Source organism: Rhamphochromis sp. 'chilingali' (assembly GCF_963969265.1).
Source record: "Rhamphochromis sp. 'chilingali' genome assembly, chromosome: 7".
NCBI lineage: Eukaryota > Metazoa > Chordata > Actinopteri > Cichliformes > Cichlidae > Rhamphochromis > Rhamphochromis sp. 'chilingali'.
The window spans coordinates 15,499,812-15,518,881 of record NC_137934.1 but is presented as its reverse complement, the minus strand read 5'-3'; the positions used below and the strand labels follow the sequence as shown (position 1 = coordinate 15,518,881).

At 40.8% G+C, this 19,070-nt stretch overlaps 1 protein-coding gene across 4 annotated transcripts in view; it reads left to right on the top strand.

The window, feature by feature from the left end:
• magi2a (membrane associated guanylate kinase, WW and PDZ domain containing 2a) overlaps positions 1–19,070 on the top strand; it is a 263,339-nt gene that overhangs the window by 179,465 nt on the left and 64,804 nt on the right. For all 4 annotated transcript variants that reach the window (XM_080887521.1, XM_080887520.1, XM_080887519.1 and 1 more), the window contains exons 4-6: positions 297–512; positions 2,778–2,988; positions 8,394–8,473. In XM_080887521.1, coding sequence (XP_080743647.1) covers positions 297–512; positions 2,778–2,988; positions 8,394–8,473 — 507 coding nt within the window. The remainder of the gene's footprint in view (positions 1–296; positions 513–2,777; positions 2,989–8,393; positions 8,474–19,070) is intronic.

Below are 19,070 nucleotides of genomic sequence, written 5' to 3'. Positions count from 1 at the left end.
CAACAGAACGCATTTCCCAGCTGCTGTCGTAGTCAGTGATTGGGAAGTGTGGAAATCACAGAAGCTGTGGACATATACCATCAGAGTGAGGCTGCGCTTTAGCCAAATGTTGCTTTGATCTAAAATTTGCATTTTAAGATGTCCAGAGCTTGTCAGTGATATCCATCTTTTAGATCCCTTCATCCTGCTCTCATTTTCACAGGGAATTTGACAACTTGGTGATATTATGTGATGTATGAGAATCTAAAGTTCCTTTGCACTCTACTGTACGTCTATAGCTAAACTTTGTTTTCCAGATAACTTTTACGGCACCCCAAAGCCTCCGGCTGAGCCCAGCGCTCTGCTGCTAAATGTAACGGACCAGCTGCTCCCGGGCGCCAGACCCAGCTCAGAGGGCAAGAGGAAACGCAACAAGTCAGTCAGCAACATGGAAAAAGCCAGCATCGAGCCCCCCGAGGAGGAGGAGGAGGAGAGACCCATTGTCAATGGCAACGGTGTTGCTGTCACCCCAGGTCAGTCCCGACAGCAACCTCCACAGACGCACAGAGGCAAAGGTCACTTCTGCCGAAGGCTTCATCATGACAGCAGGGTCTGAGGTCACGCTTGGGCTCAGTCTGATCTGCATGTTACAGCGACAGTCTCTTTAAGGGCGGTTGCCTAGCAACAGATGCAGGAACAGATTGTTTTTACATGCATTTCTTTGAAAATGATTTTACGGCAGATTATCACTTTTAATTGGTTACACAAATATCTTTATATGTAGTTTAATGACGTGATATATAAACAGTGAACGGCAATTCGCTCTCGCAGTGATTACCTCTGCGGCACAAACAGTTTATGATTAAAGCATTAGTGCTGCTGCTCTCTAGAATTTGATATCATTCATTAGGTACCATTTTTAAACAGTGTCTCAGAACAGATAGGCAAGGGGCAAACACATATTTTGCTCCCCAATTCAACAAAAGCCTGTAGGCTGTTTAAAAATCAACAAGGGCATTTTATTAAGTGCTTTCTCTCATTTGTGAATCAGCCCTGTAGAAAGTGCTGTTATCCTCTTTGTAAATACAGAAAATTGGCAGAAAAGGGGTTTAACATTCTGTGTAACAAGGCCAAACCTCTAGAGCTTGTCGTTATCCATAAACTGATAGAGAAAGGTGCCATTCTCTGCACTGAAAGACTAGACTAAAAAGACGTATCTAAGTATACCTTCTAGTGTGTTCACTTGTTATAACAAGTAAACACACAAACACAGATACATGGAGTTGCTCCGTCACGCACTGAAACCCGTGATCACATGAATAGGCGATCATAAAAACACCATTATGAGTTCGAATTTTGTGATTCCAAATCCAGAGCCACGCTTCGGTCCTGTGACTTTCTAAGATGGTTTCATGGCCTCAGGAAAAGACTTTCACTGCACAGCATCAGTCAGAGCAGCACAGAAGCTCAAGGAGTCTGAGTGCTGATTTCAGCTGATCCCTGCACTTACTTTTATATTGTGCTGCAGCTGTATTTTTGGATGTAATTACGGCTATATACTATGGAGCTGTTAAGGTGATATTTTGAGAAGGGAAGTTTGGTTAAAGGATGCAATATTGGTTTCCTTTTGGCAACGAGGTCAAACAAGGTAAGATTCATGATTTGCGGAAGAAAAACAAACAGAAAATACTCAGATTAAATGTTCTAAGGGTGAAGTGATGATTTTCCTTTAAATATCATATTTGTTTTACTGGATCAGAGACATAAAATACCTGAATTGATGAAAGGAAATCAGAAGCAAAAAAAAGTTTAAAAAGTAGATTGTGTGTTTTTTTGCATGTTATTTTACACTTTGACTTTACTTTCATTTTGTCTGGAGCCTGCTGTGGATGATAAAATAATATAAATCTCTGACATTGTGATCTCATTAAAACCCAGCATGTAAAAGCTAAGACTTTATGTTTTTACCTGCTTATTAACAGTAATCTCAATCTAGTGGTAGTGGGGGTTTCTTAAAAAGGTTTTTGTCATCTTTGGAGACCCCAAACTGAAGCAGAGCACCACTTTTATGACCAGAATGCCATTGGTTCAAATTTGTACATGAAGTGTTGAAAAGTTTTTATAAATCAAGAGTGGAAATATCTTCAGCAATAGTGAGATGCTCAAAAACGTCATGCTGAGGCATGTTGTTTGTTAAAGTGGGCAGCTTCTCTCGGCTCAGGAGGAGTTTTGTCTCTGAAAGGGACCGAGTGTGGGCTGACCAGGAGAGCAGAAGGGGAATCAATAGAGCACAGCAGGCTCTGTGATCTAAGCAGATCACTACCTCGCGCTTTCCCTCCCATAGATTATCTCTCAATCCTCTACTTTCATTTGTCCCCTCTTCACTTCCCTCCACCAAACTTCCTCTGGGATGAGCTCACACTTGCCATCTCTTTCTCTGTCTTCCCATTTTTCTCTCGCTAACACTTTCACACACTGCCACAACTCAAAGTAGGGCATCACCGCCTGCTACTTTCTCAATCTCTATTGTCTCCTCTGATTTATTCATCTTTCTGTCTTGTTAACCTCAATCACTCCCTCTGGTCCCTCCTGTCTTTCCCCAATGTCACCACTTCCTCTCACCTTTTTCTAATCACTCTTTCCTCTTTTTTCTGCCTCCACCCCTAGCCCCTTCTCTCAATCAGTCCCTTCACATTTTCCACACTTCAGCTCCCTTGTCTTTCACTCTCCTCGCCCTCCCCCGTTCCTCTCCGATGATAATGTCATGCCTGACTCATCTTGTCCTGTTGTCACCTCAGAATCAAGTGAACATGAGGACAAGAGCACAGATGCTTCAGGGGACGTCGGCCCGCAGATCAACCCAGCAGAGGCCCCGAGCGAGGTACCCAAAGATGATGGACAGATCCCGAAGATGGCAGTGCCCAAACCAGATGAGAACGATGAGCTAGGGCCGCTGCCAGACAACTGGGAGATGGCATACACTGAGAAAGGAGAAGTCTACTTCATAGAGTAAGTGTTTGAATGATATATGCATTCAGACTTTTCTCAGATATTCTTGAAATTGATGATGTTTATAAGTGATTTTTAAAGACCTCAGCGGGGTGTAAAGTGACAAAAAAAACTTTAGCTAAAAAAACGTTCTTCTTTTAAAGTAAGGTCTCTGAAAAATGAGCAAAATATAATTTTCTAGAACTTTCCTTTCCTTCACTTTTGTTTTTGCCATTTTTAAAGTATTATGTTAAAAAAAAAACTTATATCAAGCCTGTTTTGATGATACATGTAAACAAAAAAACTTTTAAAATTGGAATTTGAACGTTGTTTTGCATTCCCGTAGTTATTGGAATATTTTCTTTTACCGTCAGCCATTTGTTGTGTGCAGCTGTGGACAGAATGGATATCTGTACAAACTCACGTCACAATAATTATAAATCCTTTAATATAGCAGTCCTCAACCTTTTTTGTGCCGCAGTATATGTCCGTCAATATTTTCATGGACCGGCCTTTAAGGTGTCGCGGATAAATACAATAAAATAAAACCAGTACTGGTACCAAAAAAAGAAGATTTATTCATAACACACAGGAAAAGACCCAGGGAAACCAAGTTAACGATAAAAACGATTTTTTTTTAAAAACTATAAAAATCGATAAAACCATAAATTTCACACCTGCCTCAACAATCGCGGCCCCGTACCAAACGACTCACAGACCGGTCCGTGGCCCGGTGATTGGGGACCGCTGCTCAAATATATCAGCTGACCATTGATGTCAGCTGATATTACTTCACCAATAAAAATATCTGCTTGCCAATCATCTGTTTGTGTTGGCTGCATGTTAAAAAATATCATGGCACGAAAAATTATCGGTATCAACTATGAGACAAACTGTTGCTTTAAACATTGGTGCTGGGATTATACAAGAATTTCATTAAAGGCATTGCTCTGTAATAATAAGCAGCTTACACATTTCTTAAAAACAAAAGTAGAAAAATGAACAAATTGATAATCGATTGAACTGATTGGACAGGTTGACAGGTGAAGTCAGGCATGGACTATAATGCTCAGAAACAACATTGTGATCTGTAGTGAGAGTAGGGACCAGGTGGGAGAGAGTCTGGTGAAGTGGGAGGTATGCTCTGGGGAGAAGAGGAAGGCAGGTGGAAAGGTGAAGTTGCAAGGACCACAGGTAGTGAAAGTTGAAGGGGTTTAAATACTTGGGGTCAACCGTCCGAAGGAACGGGCAGTGCCAAACCGAGGTGAGGAAGAGAGCGCAGGCAGGGTGTAGTGGATAGAGACGAGCGTTAGATGATGTATGGTTTGGAAACAGTAGCACTGACATAAAGACGGGAAGCTGAGCTGGAGGCAGCTTGTTAAGATTTTCAATGGGAGTGACCGGGATGGACGGGATTAGAAATGAGTACGTCAGAGGGACAGCTCTGAATCTGAGCGCCATACTCAGAGATCATGTCATTTGCCTTACATCCTAAGAAGATTGCTAAAGATGTGGTCACTTTATGTTTTCAGCACTGTTTAATTGCCTCTGTGCTCAGCACACACACACAGACTATATGTGATACATGGTGGTTTTAAAGATTTAAAGCTCCCCAGAAATACCTTGCTACGTAGAACTCTTATAAACGCTCTAAAGTTTAATTCATTGGAGTTGTTAGTATTTTACAGCTGCAGTAAAACCATGGGGTGAATTTTTATTACATAAGAATAATTGAGTTGCTGTGTGTTTTTGCAGTGGTGTGGTGGGAATTGCGTGTGCATTTGAGTTCTTGTAAAACATTAACAAATGTAGATATAGCAGAGAGGGGGTTTTGCAATTGCGAAAAAGTTTGGGGGCTTTTCTGCACCAGTTGATCATTTCAGTGATTAGGAGAAATCTCTCCGTAGAATCAGCTGAATCCCAGCCTGCTTGAGCGCACTCTTTTAACTGCTAGAAGCTTCGCAGCAGCACCAAAGTAAGAAATGAGACAGGGTTGTCAGCCAGCCAGGCACATGTTGTCTCTTCATGTCTATTTGCCACAGATGCAAACTTTTAATTCCTATCCTCTGCAGACAACTCGCCATATGTCTCCTACCCCAAACAGAGAAACCTCGTGCTCCCACATCCATCAAGCACATTACACAACTAATTCACTTAGCCTACCGCATTTATAGCATCAAGGGGTTTTTTTCTACGCATAAGTGATGCCAGGAGGATGCTTGTCTTTGATTGGCCTCCAAATAAGATCAATTCGTTTACCTACTGCTCTTGAAGTGAGGTGTCTGAGAAGAGGAATAGACGGAGGAAGAGGGAAGGGAAAAAAAGTGATTAAAAATAGCAAAGGCGGAAAAAAGAGAGGGTGACAGGGAGGACAAGAAAATGAGTAAGGAGGTAGTACGTTTTATATACTATAGGTAGTAATGGAGAAGAAATGACTGAAAGGCTAAAGTAGAGGAAAGAAAAGAGAATAAAAAGCTCTGATGAAAAAGATTCAACATTTAAGCCAAAGACTTTAACTTGCACTGAAGTTCACTTCATGCTCTTCTGTATTTGGCATGAAGCTTCTTGTTCCTCTTTTATCTGTCCATTTTTTTCTACTCAGGCTTCTGTTCATAGCTCAAAGGACAGCAATGCACCATTCAATCAGTCTGTTACTTTGGTCCAGACTAAAATACCTCAATACACTTTGAGAAAAAATCTACAATGAAACAGCTGTGATTTCTGGCAAAGATGCAGTTTCAACCTTGTAAATATATAAAGATCTCTGCTCTGACATGTTTTGCCTATAACTAATTAAACAATTAATTGATTGATCAAGAAAATATATATTTTAATGAAATGTATTTATTTATTTTATTTATTTTCAGTTATTCAATTTCAGTTATTTGTATTTAAAATAACTGATTTGTATGACAGAAACGCCTTGTTCTGTGCAGCATTTAATACTAATCAGCAAATGTCAACATGTTAACTCAGTTAATTAAGCTAGTCACAGCGCAAACACAATGTTGCAGGGCTATAACAACTATCTGGTTGTTCTACGTAGTTTTTTTTATATATATTTATTTTAATTATTCTAATATTCCAGCAATTAGTATTCTGGATAAACATCATCATCCAGCAGGTTGTTGGCACTCTTTTGGGGTTAGGATGTATTTTATCCATATAAAAGCAGAAGATTTTCCCTTTCAAATAAAATTATATACTTTAACAGCTATACAAGTTAGCCTAACCCTAACCTTGTGTTTTATTTTTTTATTTAACCTTTATTTAACCAGGAATGTCCCGTTGAGATCAAAAACCTCTTTTTCAAAAACCTCTTAATATTGAGTAAATGACTAATTTGAAAAGACACCGAGAACCAACAACAATTCGGCAGCTGTATAGAGGATGTTCTTATTTTTTAGCTTATTATTTCAGTTTAATATCCTGTAAATTATGCACTTGGCTATCAGATTTACAGTCTTAGCATCGAGCTGTGTGCTGTTTTTGTGGTCTGTGGGCTTTGTTTCTGGATTTTGTTTAGTTTTTTGCATCTTGGGAAGTTTTCAGTTCTCATTTAGTCCTAGTATTTTGAATCTTCCTTTCTAGTTGTATTTCATTACTGTTTCTAGTATTCTCATGTGTTTCCTTTTGTCTATCCTCCTGTATCTTTCCCATGTGCCAAGCTCAGTCTTGCGTCTGATTCCCTGGTTGCTGTCGCTTACTCCGTGTTGCACTTTGGCAGTTAGTTGTCTTTTGTGACTTACTTTTAGTTTTACTACCTCCCCTGTGATAGTGCTGAATCTGTGAACCCGTGTCTTCTTTCCTCCCAGCTGTGTCTTATTTCCTGATTAGCCCTCAGTGTTTTTATGTGTATAAATAGCCACAGTTTCCCTCTCTCTTTTGCCTCAGTGTCCATTAACCCTGTTGGTGTGTTTCCTGGTGTTACTCCTGTATGTATGGTACCTTACGGACTCTATGCCAATAAACAGGAGTTGGTTTTTTTTTTTCTGTTTATCTTGCCTGCTTCCTGACTCTGCATTTGGGTCCTAGCCCCACATTCCTAACAGCGATAAGCTCTATGGAGGTGTTAACAGAAACTAAAGGTGTTTTCACATCTGCGCTGTTTAGTCCATTTAAATCCAACTCTGGTTCATTTGTGCTGATTTGACCAGACTTGCACTCAAGTGCATCAAGAGGAGCAGTTCAGCAGTTTGTCTCAGGTCCGTTTCTAAACGAGAATGTTTCCTTTATGTTAACATGATCTACTCATAATCTGACCTGGGTACCAGCTGCATGCTGTAAACTGTAAGAGTAAACCAACTCTAGCCCCTGGCTGAAAAATAAGTCAGGGACTCACTTAGTTGTGTTATCCACCAGGCCAGACAAAAGCGACTACTTCTTGTATTTTATTTTGTTGCTGTGTGGTCTGAGAGTTCTCACGTGGTTTGTTGTGGCACAATTAGGTTTTCTTGGAGTCTGTTTGGAGTTTTATTTTTGTGAAAAGCAACCAAGCCACAGAGAAAAACTACTAGTTCACAAAGTCACCAGCTGATTCAGACGAGAGTGAACAAAGTGTGTCGGTGTGAAAACGCCCTAAAAGAAGCTGATTCATTGCACTTCAGTGAATCAGGTGAGAGAAACATGCCAGACTACTTTTTGCTCGGTGATTACTTTTGTGTTTTTCCCTTTGTCTTCTTTGTCATCAACAGACCATCACTTAACTTAACTTTATTATCTCTATATTTTGCATTTTGCATGTTTTCAAGACTGTTCCTCTCTGTAAATCTATATGTGTTTGACGCCTAGCTGCAAAGAAAATATCCTGCGGGAAAACATAAAAGTTAAAAGTATTAAAGAGAAAAAAAGATATAAGAAGGTCTCCTCGCTGCATCCTCTTCCTTTATCTTCTCGCTTCCTTTATCTTTTTACTGTAGGCATTTTCAACACCTCCCCTGACTTTTCCCTTCCTACTATTGTTCTGTCATCATGAAGGGAGGCCATTGTGGGTCCAGAGCTTCAGACAAGCCGCGTAGATGCATTGCGCTTCCCTGGCACATCATCATATCTGATCTAGATCCAGCTCTCTGCCTGGGGCTCTGGCTGAATCTGCCAAGCCCACAGCTGTTCCTCTCCATCACTCCCCCGGTCACCCCTCTATCCATTCCTATCCCTTCTCCTCTCCTCCTCCCCCGCCCGCTAATGAGAGACAGTGAGCAAATTAAAAGTATTGATTGCCATTTTGTTAACCTAAAGCATTTTTCGTCTCTCTTGTCACCTTTTTTAGATGCAGGCACTCAAGGGAGTCTCATCTTTCCTCTCTGAAATGATTCTCTGGCTGAATTAAGAATCCACCAACCTCCTTCTCTCTCTTTGTGCCAAGTCTCCTCTCTCTCGCCATCTATCACACTGCCTCTCACGCTCTCTCTGTCTTTTCTTCACAGCCACAACACTAAGACAACATCGTGGCTGGACCCGAGGCTAGCCAAGAAAGCAAAGCCGCCCGAGGAATGCAAAGAGGATGGTGAGTACAGCAGCTCCATCGTCTATTCGTTTTTCCTCTTTTATGCTTTTCTGCCTCTTACATTCACTGATGCTAACTACACACTGGAATGTAAGTTGCTCACGGCATTAATTTCAAGAGATTAAAATCTTGCCTGTTGCTCTGATGAGCTGCATAGTGGCATGATTTCCTGCAAGTCGGTGGAAGGACATTTGCTAAATTGTGTACGCTGGTACAGGATTTGTATGTTTTAGGAGTTATGTAGAGGCAGCGCTAATGTGTGTGGCAGCCCGCGCTGCAGTTGATAGGAAGCCCCGTGATATGTGTGCTTAAAACCCAGGACCAAAGAGACTGGAGGTTACAAAGACTTCTTTATTCTCAACCGAGCGAGATCTGAAGTGTCCTTTATCCACCCACACACTCGATAAACACACAACAAAAAGAAAGGAGATGAATGTCAATGCATTTTTATAGACAAATACAAATACACAAGTGAGTTGTATCTTTCTCTTTTTTTCTCACATCCAGCCTTCCTGCTTCCCCTTTCTTTTTGTGCGTGACCAAGAGGGGGTTTATCAACTGAGTTATAGGCGCTGCGGGAGCAGTGCAGTTGAATATGAGTTGAATATGAATAATAGGATGGACAGAGACAGAGAAGAGAAGTGACTACCTTGCTTACTTGTTTCTCTTTTCAGTGCATGCTTGTTTATGGTGGGAGGGCAGCAAGGTTTTTTCAGGATGCATATTCCTGGAAGCACATAAATATATTGGACACTGAATGAGTGTTCAGACGGCAAGTCATGTGAGCAAATGACACCTCGCCCCAGGTCAAATTTAACCTGCCCTGTGTTGCCAGTTGTATGACAGACAGTTACATATGTTGGTGTATTGTTTAGTTTTGGAAATGTGGCAAATGATAATTGGAAGTGTACTAATAAACTTTCATGAGGCTACAGTCACAATACGGAAAACGGTAATTACAGACTTGGCACAAATTATTGCCAAAGTGCGCAATGAACTTGTGATCTCGTTCCCTTTTAGCTCGTTGCTTTGAAAACAGAGACCAGCTTTGCGACCACTCGCAGTCAGCTGCCGTCTTTAAACTGACTTTGGTGTGTCGAAACAGCAATAACATGGAGTCAGTCTGCTATCGGTCTGTAGCTGTGATTAAATCAGCAGAAATGACAAATCTGTCACCATCTACATTCACAGAAATTCACATTAACCAGTTACTCCAGCCAGAAATGTAGATTTGAAACAGAAGTTCAGAAATTCCTCTACAAATAATGACACAGTTCCTGCAGGATAGCAAGTGACACAGACACTCAGCCAGCTTACCTTTTAATGGAAATATAACCAGAATGCAACAAGTTGGCAGGCAGTTGAGTCCCTTGTTGCAAAGAGTTATTGGCAGTTTTTCTGCATTTATAAATTCAGAGTGATTGCAGTTGGTCTTAGAGACAGAAGTTTAGAGACAGAAGGTGACATGTGCCATCATCTTTGGACCAGTTGGTCACTATAGCTACTTGCAATCAGAAGCTGAATGCGAAAAGAAAATCAGTAGGCTACCACTGATGTTTTCCTAGTTTCAAGGAGGCTGCCATCCTTCTTTTACTTTTTTTCTGTTGTCACTGAGCCATAGGCAGATTAGACAACAAGCTTTTGTGAAATAAAGCTGAACAACCACCTCAGTATAAAACATCTCAGCTATTATATGGAGTTTGAAATCATAACAGCTTTGGTGCTCATCTGCCAGCACAAGGTAACTGATATCTGAAACGCCTCGACAACAATTAAATGAATTCTGTAGTTTTGAGTGTTTCCAGAGATTCTGTGATCCTCTTCTTCCTCTCCTGCTGTGTTTTTGACTATACTTACGTTGCATAATTAAGTTACCTGGAATAAAATATACCTTAAGGTCGCCCAAGCCGAGATTCTACACAAGTCCATCATTTAAAAATTAGCTGAACAAATACTCAAATGGTGCAATATTCCTGCACAGCCCTAGAAATTCAATACAGACACTACTGCCTCCTCTCCACCTACAAATGAATTCCAGTGACTCTGACCTTTCATCTCGCACAAACACCTGATCAGAAATCTAATTTTCACAGCTCTTGACCTAACACCAGTCAGATTCCTTAAAAAACTAGAAAACGAATGATATTCATACCAGCTTGCACTGTTTTGTCTACAACTACTTCCTGCTCAACATGTTTTCATTTTCATAACTGCATAACTACAGCCTCGCAGAGCTGCATGGTTATTGTTTTTCAATCAACTACACATTAAATATTCCCTGGTGTGTACCATGAAGTTAAATAAAATCTACATCCTACATAAAGTACATAAGATGATGAAGGATTCCGGCATGTTTTAAGTGAAAATAGAAATATTTGTATTTGCGGTTTGGTAGCATTAAACATGGGGACTCATAGCCTGTTTTAACCTTCCAAAAAAATTGCCTCTTATTCAAAAGAACCCCCATGTAGTCACTGAAACTCCCCTTTCTCTCTAAATCTTCAGACATTAAAGGGAGAATGATCTCCAAGATGATGAAATGACACAGAAACAAAGACAAAGGCGCCTGTGAGGAATTAGTCCAAATGTGATTGTGCTTTCATCTCCAAGACTTCCAATCCTATTTATCCACCAAGGACACACCACATGAGGAGATGTGCTGATATTTGCAAGGATCGCTGCTGATCTTCTCGGGGCGTCTCATCCACTTAGTTAGTCCCAGCGGTACGAATCAAAGTCAGGCAAGAGAGTCAACTGTATAGCAGTTGATAACAGTGGCTTCAGGTCGGGATCAGCCGCATGAAAAAGTTCAGTGACTGCACCTGTAAAAAAAAAAAAAAAAAAAAAAAGGTAAAAAACGCACCTGTTTGAAATATAGCTGTTATCTCCTTCAAGGTTTTCTCCTTGTGCACCTTCAGCACTTATCTGCAGGTTCACTGCGCCTTAAAGGTTTAGAGATCAAACGGCTTCTGTGTTGAAATAACGCAGCTTTAATGTTTAGGATCTCTGGTCATGAGAAACGGGTCTCAGTTTATTTTAACTTCTTGAAGTTTAAGGACGGTCAACGAAGCATAAATTGTGGTTTCTGTGTCATCATCGCCAGTACACATGATATTGAATATAAGTAGGTTTTTTTCTCACCATCACCTTCCTCCCCAAAGCTAAGTCTTTGCAACTTCTTCCTCTTTCCCATATTGAAATTCACATTTAATGGAGTCCTGGGAAAACAGTGTGGCTCATCAGGGATACAATCTTGAGGGATGCAACAGCCAAATTTAAATTAGTTACAGTTTTTGTTTTTTATAGCTGTAGTCATTGAACTTTGTGACTGCTCAATTCTCAAGTGGAAAACACAGGAGAATTGTTGAGCTCAGTAATAAGTTATAGCTGAATGCTGCACCTCAGTGGGTCAAAATGGGCAAATTTCCTTATAGTTTGGAATATTGAATTTCCTGAAAGAGATTTCTGATTTTGTTACGGTGTTAACTGCAAGCGCACGTTGTTATGTGGGTTAAACCTCGACTTAAAGAATCTTATTTAATTCTGGGATCTTTTTAGCCATCTCACTGCATCAACATCTCAGCCTCACACAGCTTTTGGTTCATTTGACTTTGTGTTCGGGGATTTGTTAATTCCATAATTAAGCTGTTGACCTCTGTATTTATTTAGCTTTCAGATATATTTCTTTTGACGATCCAAGACTTAAAGATCCGCCAGGGAAGATAATACGGTGGTGTGCACTTTGCTCTGCTTTGTAGGTTTTAGTAACTCAAAGTGTGTTTCTGTGTCAGCAGCCATACGAGATGTATGTAGTTCAGCCAAACTTCCACAGCCTGGTGACACCAGCCACCCCTGAGAGCTGAGCTCAGTTAGGAGAGAAAAGCTGCCTCTGTAAATTCGGTATTGATTGGGGGAAAGGTGTGGGCGTGTGCGTGTCCATGTTTGAACCCGAGCCATGCTCTGATAAGCACTAACAGGATCGCGGGGTGGAGTCTCTGAGGTGTGACGAGACAACAGGGAGAGAGGAGGAGGAAGAGGAGTACAGTATTAAGTCAGACTTTGAGTGTAGAGGAGAGGAGTGAAAGTGAAGAGCACACATGGAAGAAGTGCTTATGCACTGGACTTAAACCGCAATACTTAAGGTTCTTTATTACAAATTTGATAGGAGAATTGTACTGTCACCAGAGTACACTTAAGGAGGAAAGCTTTGCTTTGTTGCAAATTATTTTCGTATCTGGTCGTATCATTTCTCTAAGTCAACTGTTATCTAGCAGTTGTGATTAAACAAAAGGCTAACAAGGCAAGAAATAAGGAGCCAGATGATCGAGCTTGTTATCTCCTAATCCTGTGAGATAATCACCAACCTTAGTCAGAGGGACTTGTGTACTTGGAAAAGTGTGAATATGAAATTTTTTTTAAATAAATGTATATAAAATAAAGTGATTAAGTGATCGACAAAGCCACTGTGACCATGCCTATGTTACACGGCTCTGAGGTAGGTTTCATTCTGTGGAGGGAGAATTTTCTTTGCTCACAGACGAGCCGAATCTCTTACGTCAACACAAGACTAAGGAATACGAAAGCTGCCTGCATAGGTCATACATACTGAAATACACAATTCACAATTTGCTTTAAGTACTAGTGACGTGTTTAATCTTAGTATAATGCATGATATTTTAAGTGTTTTGGACGTAAAGCCTTTCATCTTAAAAGCAGCTGGTAACTGCAGCTGTCAGACAGATGTTATGCTGTTAAAATCTAGTTTCCCTCCTAAAATGAGGTGAAATAGAGATTTAAAAAACCCCAACTGACTGTTTAGAACCTCAGCGCTGTACCTAACAGCCATATGTGAGTAAATGTTTTCACCTCTGGTGAAGACAACTTGTTCCCTCTCATGTTTAAAGTCAGTTGCAACGCATACAACCAGATTCTGTCAAAATATGCGCAGAAATGTGTGCTCGGGTTAGGGTGCTCATTCCTGCATGTTCAAAGGAGCGTCAGCTTCAGTGAAGACAGAGCAGCTGACATCACAGGCGCCTTGTAGTTACATAACTCGCTCTATATTTCTCCCTCACTCTTTCTGCCTATATTTTTTCTCACCTCCACTCTCTACCTCTATATCCTCTATATCATCCTCTCTCCCTCGTGTCCTCGTGCCTCTTCTTTTTTGTTTTGGTTTTTAAAAAAAAACTAGGACAGGCTTTTTACAGAACCTCCCTCTTTGCTTTTATTCCCACTCTCTCACTTAAAATTGCCTGGTTGTGTTTTTTTTTTTCTATCCTGCCAAATATTTGTTGGCCTGGAAAAAAATAAACTGAATGGGCCATACTCTTGTCTCACCTCTTTACTTATTCAGCTGGTTTTCTCCCTTTTATTTGCCTTCACAGGTAAAGAGAAAGAGAATTCCCCCGATAAGTAAACTAAAAGCAGTTTGTTCTCACTGTTTCTTCATGTTTAATTAGCTGTCAGTTTGTCCTATCTGGAGAAGATATGCTATATATCAGGGGAAGTTATACTACATACAGTATAACGTAGAGTATGAATAGACGCATAAATTGCAGGGAGGGATTATTACTCTGATCGTGCTTAATCGTATTACAGCGCCTCTTGTCTTTTGCCTCTGTGAATCCCAAAAGACGGGGCTCGTGCATACAGAGGGCAGCAAACGCAGACAAGTAATTACATTCTGGTCATGTGAGGAGCTTCACGGCCAAACACACAAAGTTATTATCGTGTCTCACAGGCTAGCTTTGGGCTCACACCTCCTTCTTGTGCTCTCTCCAGGGGAACTAGCAGGACCAGCGTTTTACTCGTTTTTCTTTGCTTTTCTCACATCTGCAATTTAAAAAAAAAAAAAAAAAAAAAAACGGCATCCAGTGCATGTATTTGTGTGTCCCTCCGATACTTCATCACTTCTGTCCAGATGGGACAGCGCTACTCCAGCCTGGGAAATGCCATCTCTCCTTTCGCTGTGATGTCAATTTAGCCAGCTCAGCGGGACTTTGTAGATCGATTTTGTGATTTTTGTGGGGTGCAGGGTGTTGTTTGTGAATGTGAAGACACACTCACCCTGCAGTGAGTGTGTGTGCACTTCTACAGGTGAGTTATTATAGATGGCGAAACGCAGCGCCCTCCTTCACCTTGAGCCTTTCTGCAGCAGTCGGGAGCGGAGTCGGAGGGGTTGGGGATGGCAGGCGTAGATGTCGACAGCATGATTGATGGGTGTATTTTGAGAACATCCCCAGTAGAGCATGCCTGAGGCCTGGAGATTGGATGCAAGGAAGACTGTGTGGCAGGTGTTTGTGTGACATGCAGCTTCTGAATTAAATGTCATTGTGTGAATAACAGTGTAAATACCAGCACTGCACTTTTTTTAAATTAGCATAAATAAACCTAGATGATATATACAATACTGCATTAAGGTAATTTATGTTGATTTATGATGATTTTAAGGATACCTTTAAGCATTATTATTTATTTTCTTTTGAAAAAATGAGACAAAAAGCAAAATGAACCTAAGACTGTGCCACAGAGCTTCCCTGGTGCCCAAAGTTATTAAAGGATACTGTCATGATAGCTGTGTAGCAGGCAGGATGAGGACCCAAAATGCAAACTCACGGACTCAGGGGATAAACTCAAAATCACAGCTTTAATGCTGGAAGGCAGATCACAAGAAATACAAAACTTAAACCGGGAACAATAACTAATACTTTCAGAGAGACACAGGGAAATCCACGCAGCTATGAGGGAGACTACGACACAGAACTGAGGGAGACGCAGACATAAATACACAGAGGGTTAACGAGGGAAGTGGGAGCACACGGGGAACACAGCTGACACAGATAATCATAACGAGACAGGGCAGGAGTGAACACAACATGACGCATACTGACGAGAGACTGTCAAAGTAAAACAGGAAGTACAGAGGTTCAGACAGGAGGAGAGAGCACGGGGAGAACACAGACATAACAGGCTGGGGAAAACATGGAATAAAACACGAAAGGGGACAAGGGCTCATGAATACATAGAGGGGCACACAGGGGGTGAGAGTCACAAAGGGAAAGCACACAGGGAACCACATAACAGGGCAACTCAGGAAACAGAACCTAAACAGGGAACTGAATACAAAAATACAAGAGAACTAAGAATACTGGGCCAACACGGCCCAGGACCATGACAGATACTAACAATCAAAAGGTCACACCGTTATATCCCTCCACACGGGTATTGAAGTTCAGGAAGTAGCAGAATATGACCCACATAATTCTGCTGCCCAGAATAGTCAGTAGTGCATTAAATGTGTACTACTCCACAGCAACGATCCAATGCATTATTTACTTTTGTTTGAGTAATGTTTGCTGCAAACTACACTGTCCGGCTATGATAGGAAAATACTGAGCCTTTTTTAAAAGTGGAGCTATATTTGTGTGCGTTCTATAAAAGATTTACTTCTTCAAAAGGAACTGTTGGGTTTGGGTCTGAGAGCCAAAAAGAGGGTAAAGAGCTGAGAGAAAGATTAATTTATAGACTTTTTAAACTCCATTTTCCTTTTTAATTCAAATATTCAGAGCCGATTTTAATACTTGAGATCGAGGTGGATGTCTTTGCAAAGTGTGAAAACTACAGGGAAGACCGGCATTGTTTTTGGACTTTCCACTATGATTTATGGTGGAAAGCACTGTGCTGCAAAGTTATTAATGGTTTTTTTCATTACCCATGGCCTACCATACCACGCCAATGGGTTTCTTTGATTTACAAAAGTAGCATTTCTTTGTAATGACAGTAGACTCACAGTTGCGCTTATTTTTCTTAACACATCTTTGGCTGTTCATCATCTGTATCGGAAATGGATGGTTCATTAAAGTTTAAAGCTTTCCGAGTGTACTTGCACTTTATTATGTTAAAAGAAGGATATAATTTGTATGGGTTATTATGCAGTGGTGGCACATTTTCTGTGGTCTATGAGGCAAAATAAGAGTGACACCCGTGATTTAGATGTCAAGTAAGCTCACTTTAAAGTGCTTTGTCTGTGACTTTTAAAAAAAGAACAGTACATAATTCTGCTGATTCAGGTCTGTGTTTGTTATGTTCTTCTGTACTTAGATATCAGTGTCAGATTAGGAACCAGTCAGATGCTTATCTGGGCAAATATCCATACAGCCAATCACACAGCAGCAACTTGTTGCATTTAGTCATGAAGAAATGGTCAAGACCTGCGAAGGTCAGACCAGCCATCAGAATGAGTAAGAATAGTTGGTCTGAGTATTTCAGAAACTGCTAATCTGCTGAGGCATTCTCAGATATTTTTAGATATCTCTAAGTCTGACAAAGAGAAAATATCCAGTGCAGCAGTTCTCTGGGTGAAAATGCCTTGTTGTGTGCCAGAGATCAGAGGAGAATCCTTCAAGCTGATAGGAAGGCTACGGTAACTCAAATTATGTCTCATGACAATAAACGTATGTAGAAGTGTACAGCACATCCGGTCTTGAAGCAGATGGGCTACAGCAGCAGACAACCACACCGGATGGCACTCCTTTCAACTAAGAGCAGGAAACTGAGACTACAATTTGCACTTGCTCACCAGGGGGTCTTGATTTGTGCTGTAGCATTTGGTAGGCAGGATCAGAATTTTTTTATAATCAGCATAAAAACATGGATCCATCCTGCCTTATATCAATGATTCGGGCGTAATGATGTTCTGGATATTTCTTTTGGTACACTTTGAGCCCCTTAGTACCACCTGAGTATCATTTTAATGCCACAGCCTACCTGAGTATTGCTGACCAAGTGCATCCCTCTGTGACTGCCGGGTACCCATCGTCTGATGGCTGCATTCATGTCACAAAGCTCAGATCATCTCAACCTGGTTTCATAAACATGAAAGTGTAACGGCTACAGTAGCAAGGTGTGCCTAATAAATGTCTGAGTGGATCATTTGATCTAAAATTAAGCATTTTTATATCAGTTAGTTTATACAAACTTGTTTACAGAGGTATGTGAACAAAGTCTACCCTAATACATTATTTTATGTTATTCACAGCATCCTGGAGGCTATAACGAAACACTATACTCTACATAATTACCTTGTTTAACACCTAACAAAAGGATTTCACAAATTTTTCTCTGACCCCAGCAGGATGAAAAAAGAGTGCTTCGGAGGGTAACGCTAGAAACAAAAAATAAAAAGGAGAAAGCGTGCGCTTGTCTGTTTGCAGCTGCATGCAGCTGTAAGTGTTTTTCCCAAAGAGTTTATCCAAATAAACCCGAACTTTGGAGACAACAGAGGAGGGGATAAGTGCCAGGTCACACTTCAGTACATCTCCTCCTGTCACTGGAATGCCCTGATAAGGTACAAGCTTGTGAATTCTGCTTTTTTTCCTCACTTTTATTCTACTGCTTAACTGTTGTCTGCTTGCTTTGAGTTAGAGACCAGTGAGACACTGAAGTAGAGCAAAGGAAAGGAGGGTTTCCACGCCACGCAGGTGCATTTAAAAGGAAAACAAGCTGTGGAAAAAATGGCAGCTCATTGAAATGGAGAAATATACAACAGAGGAAAACACTGCTGCCATTAAGTGACACAATTAACTGATTTGCTGTCAAAGCCACGGCTGTTGCTTTGACTTTTCCTGTCACGGCGCAGATGTATTGGTTTATTAATCATCTTCTGAAAGACTGAGTAAACAATCTTTGCCCAGTAGGAAAAAATATGTGTGGTATATATCTGTTGGACCCGCATGTGACAAATACAGCAGTAAATCATGAGCACATCACTGTGTATCAAACCCTGTCACAGCCTGTGTGGTTTTAAATCACTGTAAGCAGATTCAGCCGTATGATTAACTGACAGCTGTTAGAATGACTCAGCTTGTGCAGTTGTCCCCGGGGAGCCATAGCTTGTTGGCCATGTAGTCACAGAAACATATGCACATGCTGAACTACAAGTTTGCTGCACTGATAGTAAAGAGCCGCCAAAATTTAAACACTCCATGAAAGGCAGTGTAGTTGCTGGACTTGAAGTTCATGACTGATAGCAAGAAGATTCATAAAATTTGTGATGGGAGCAGCAGATCGCTTACTTGTGTGGAGCAAAGCACAACTATCCACCAGTGTGACGCACCGACTAAAGAAAAAAGGAGGGGGCGATTTGTCAGTAGATCGGTCTTATGGTCTCAGCTGGAGCTAGGATGTCAACAGCCCCTCAGCCCAAGTGCATCATGTCAAGAGGAGTTAGCTAATGCTAACATGGTGCCAAGCAAGCTGAGGACACATTTAGAAACCAAGCATCCTTTCTGTCAGGAGCACAGGAAGCAGGAGCTTTTTCTGGACCGTGTCAGTGTGTCTGATGAGTTGATGCAGGTGATTTCTCTTGTAGTGGAGCTTATTGCAAAATTTAAGAAAAAGTCATGCAAAGTTAAAAAGCTGCAAATGGGGTATCTAAAATGATTTTGTCTTTTAGTATACTGATAAGAAGTACTGCCAACATGTTTGTTGCATTAAAATTTTAGCTTACCCTTTGGTGTTTCTTAAGCATTTAACATTTGAAAACCACAGATCTAACTTCCAAAGCACAGACACTGACGCATTTCAGTTAGATTTT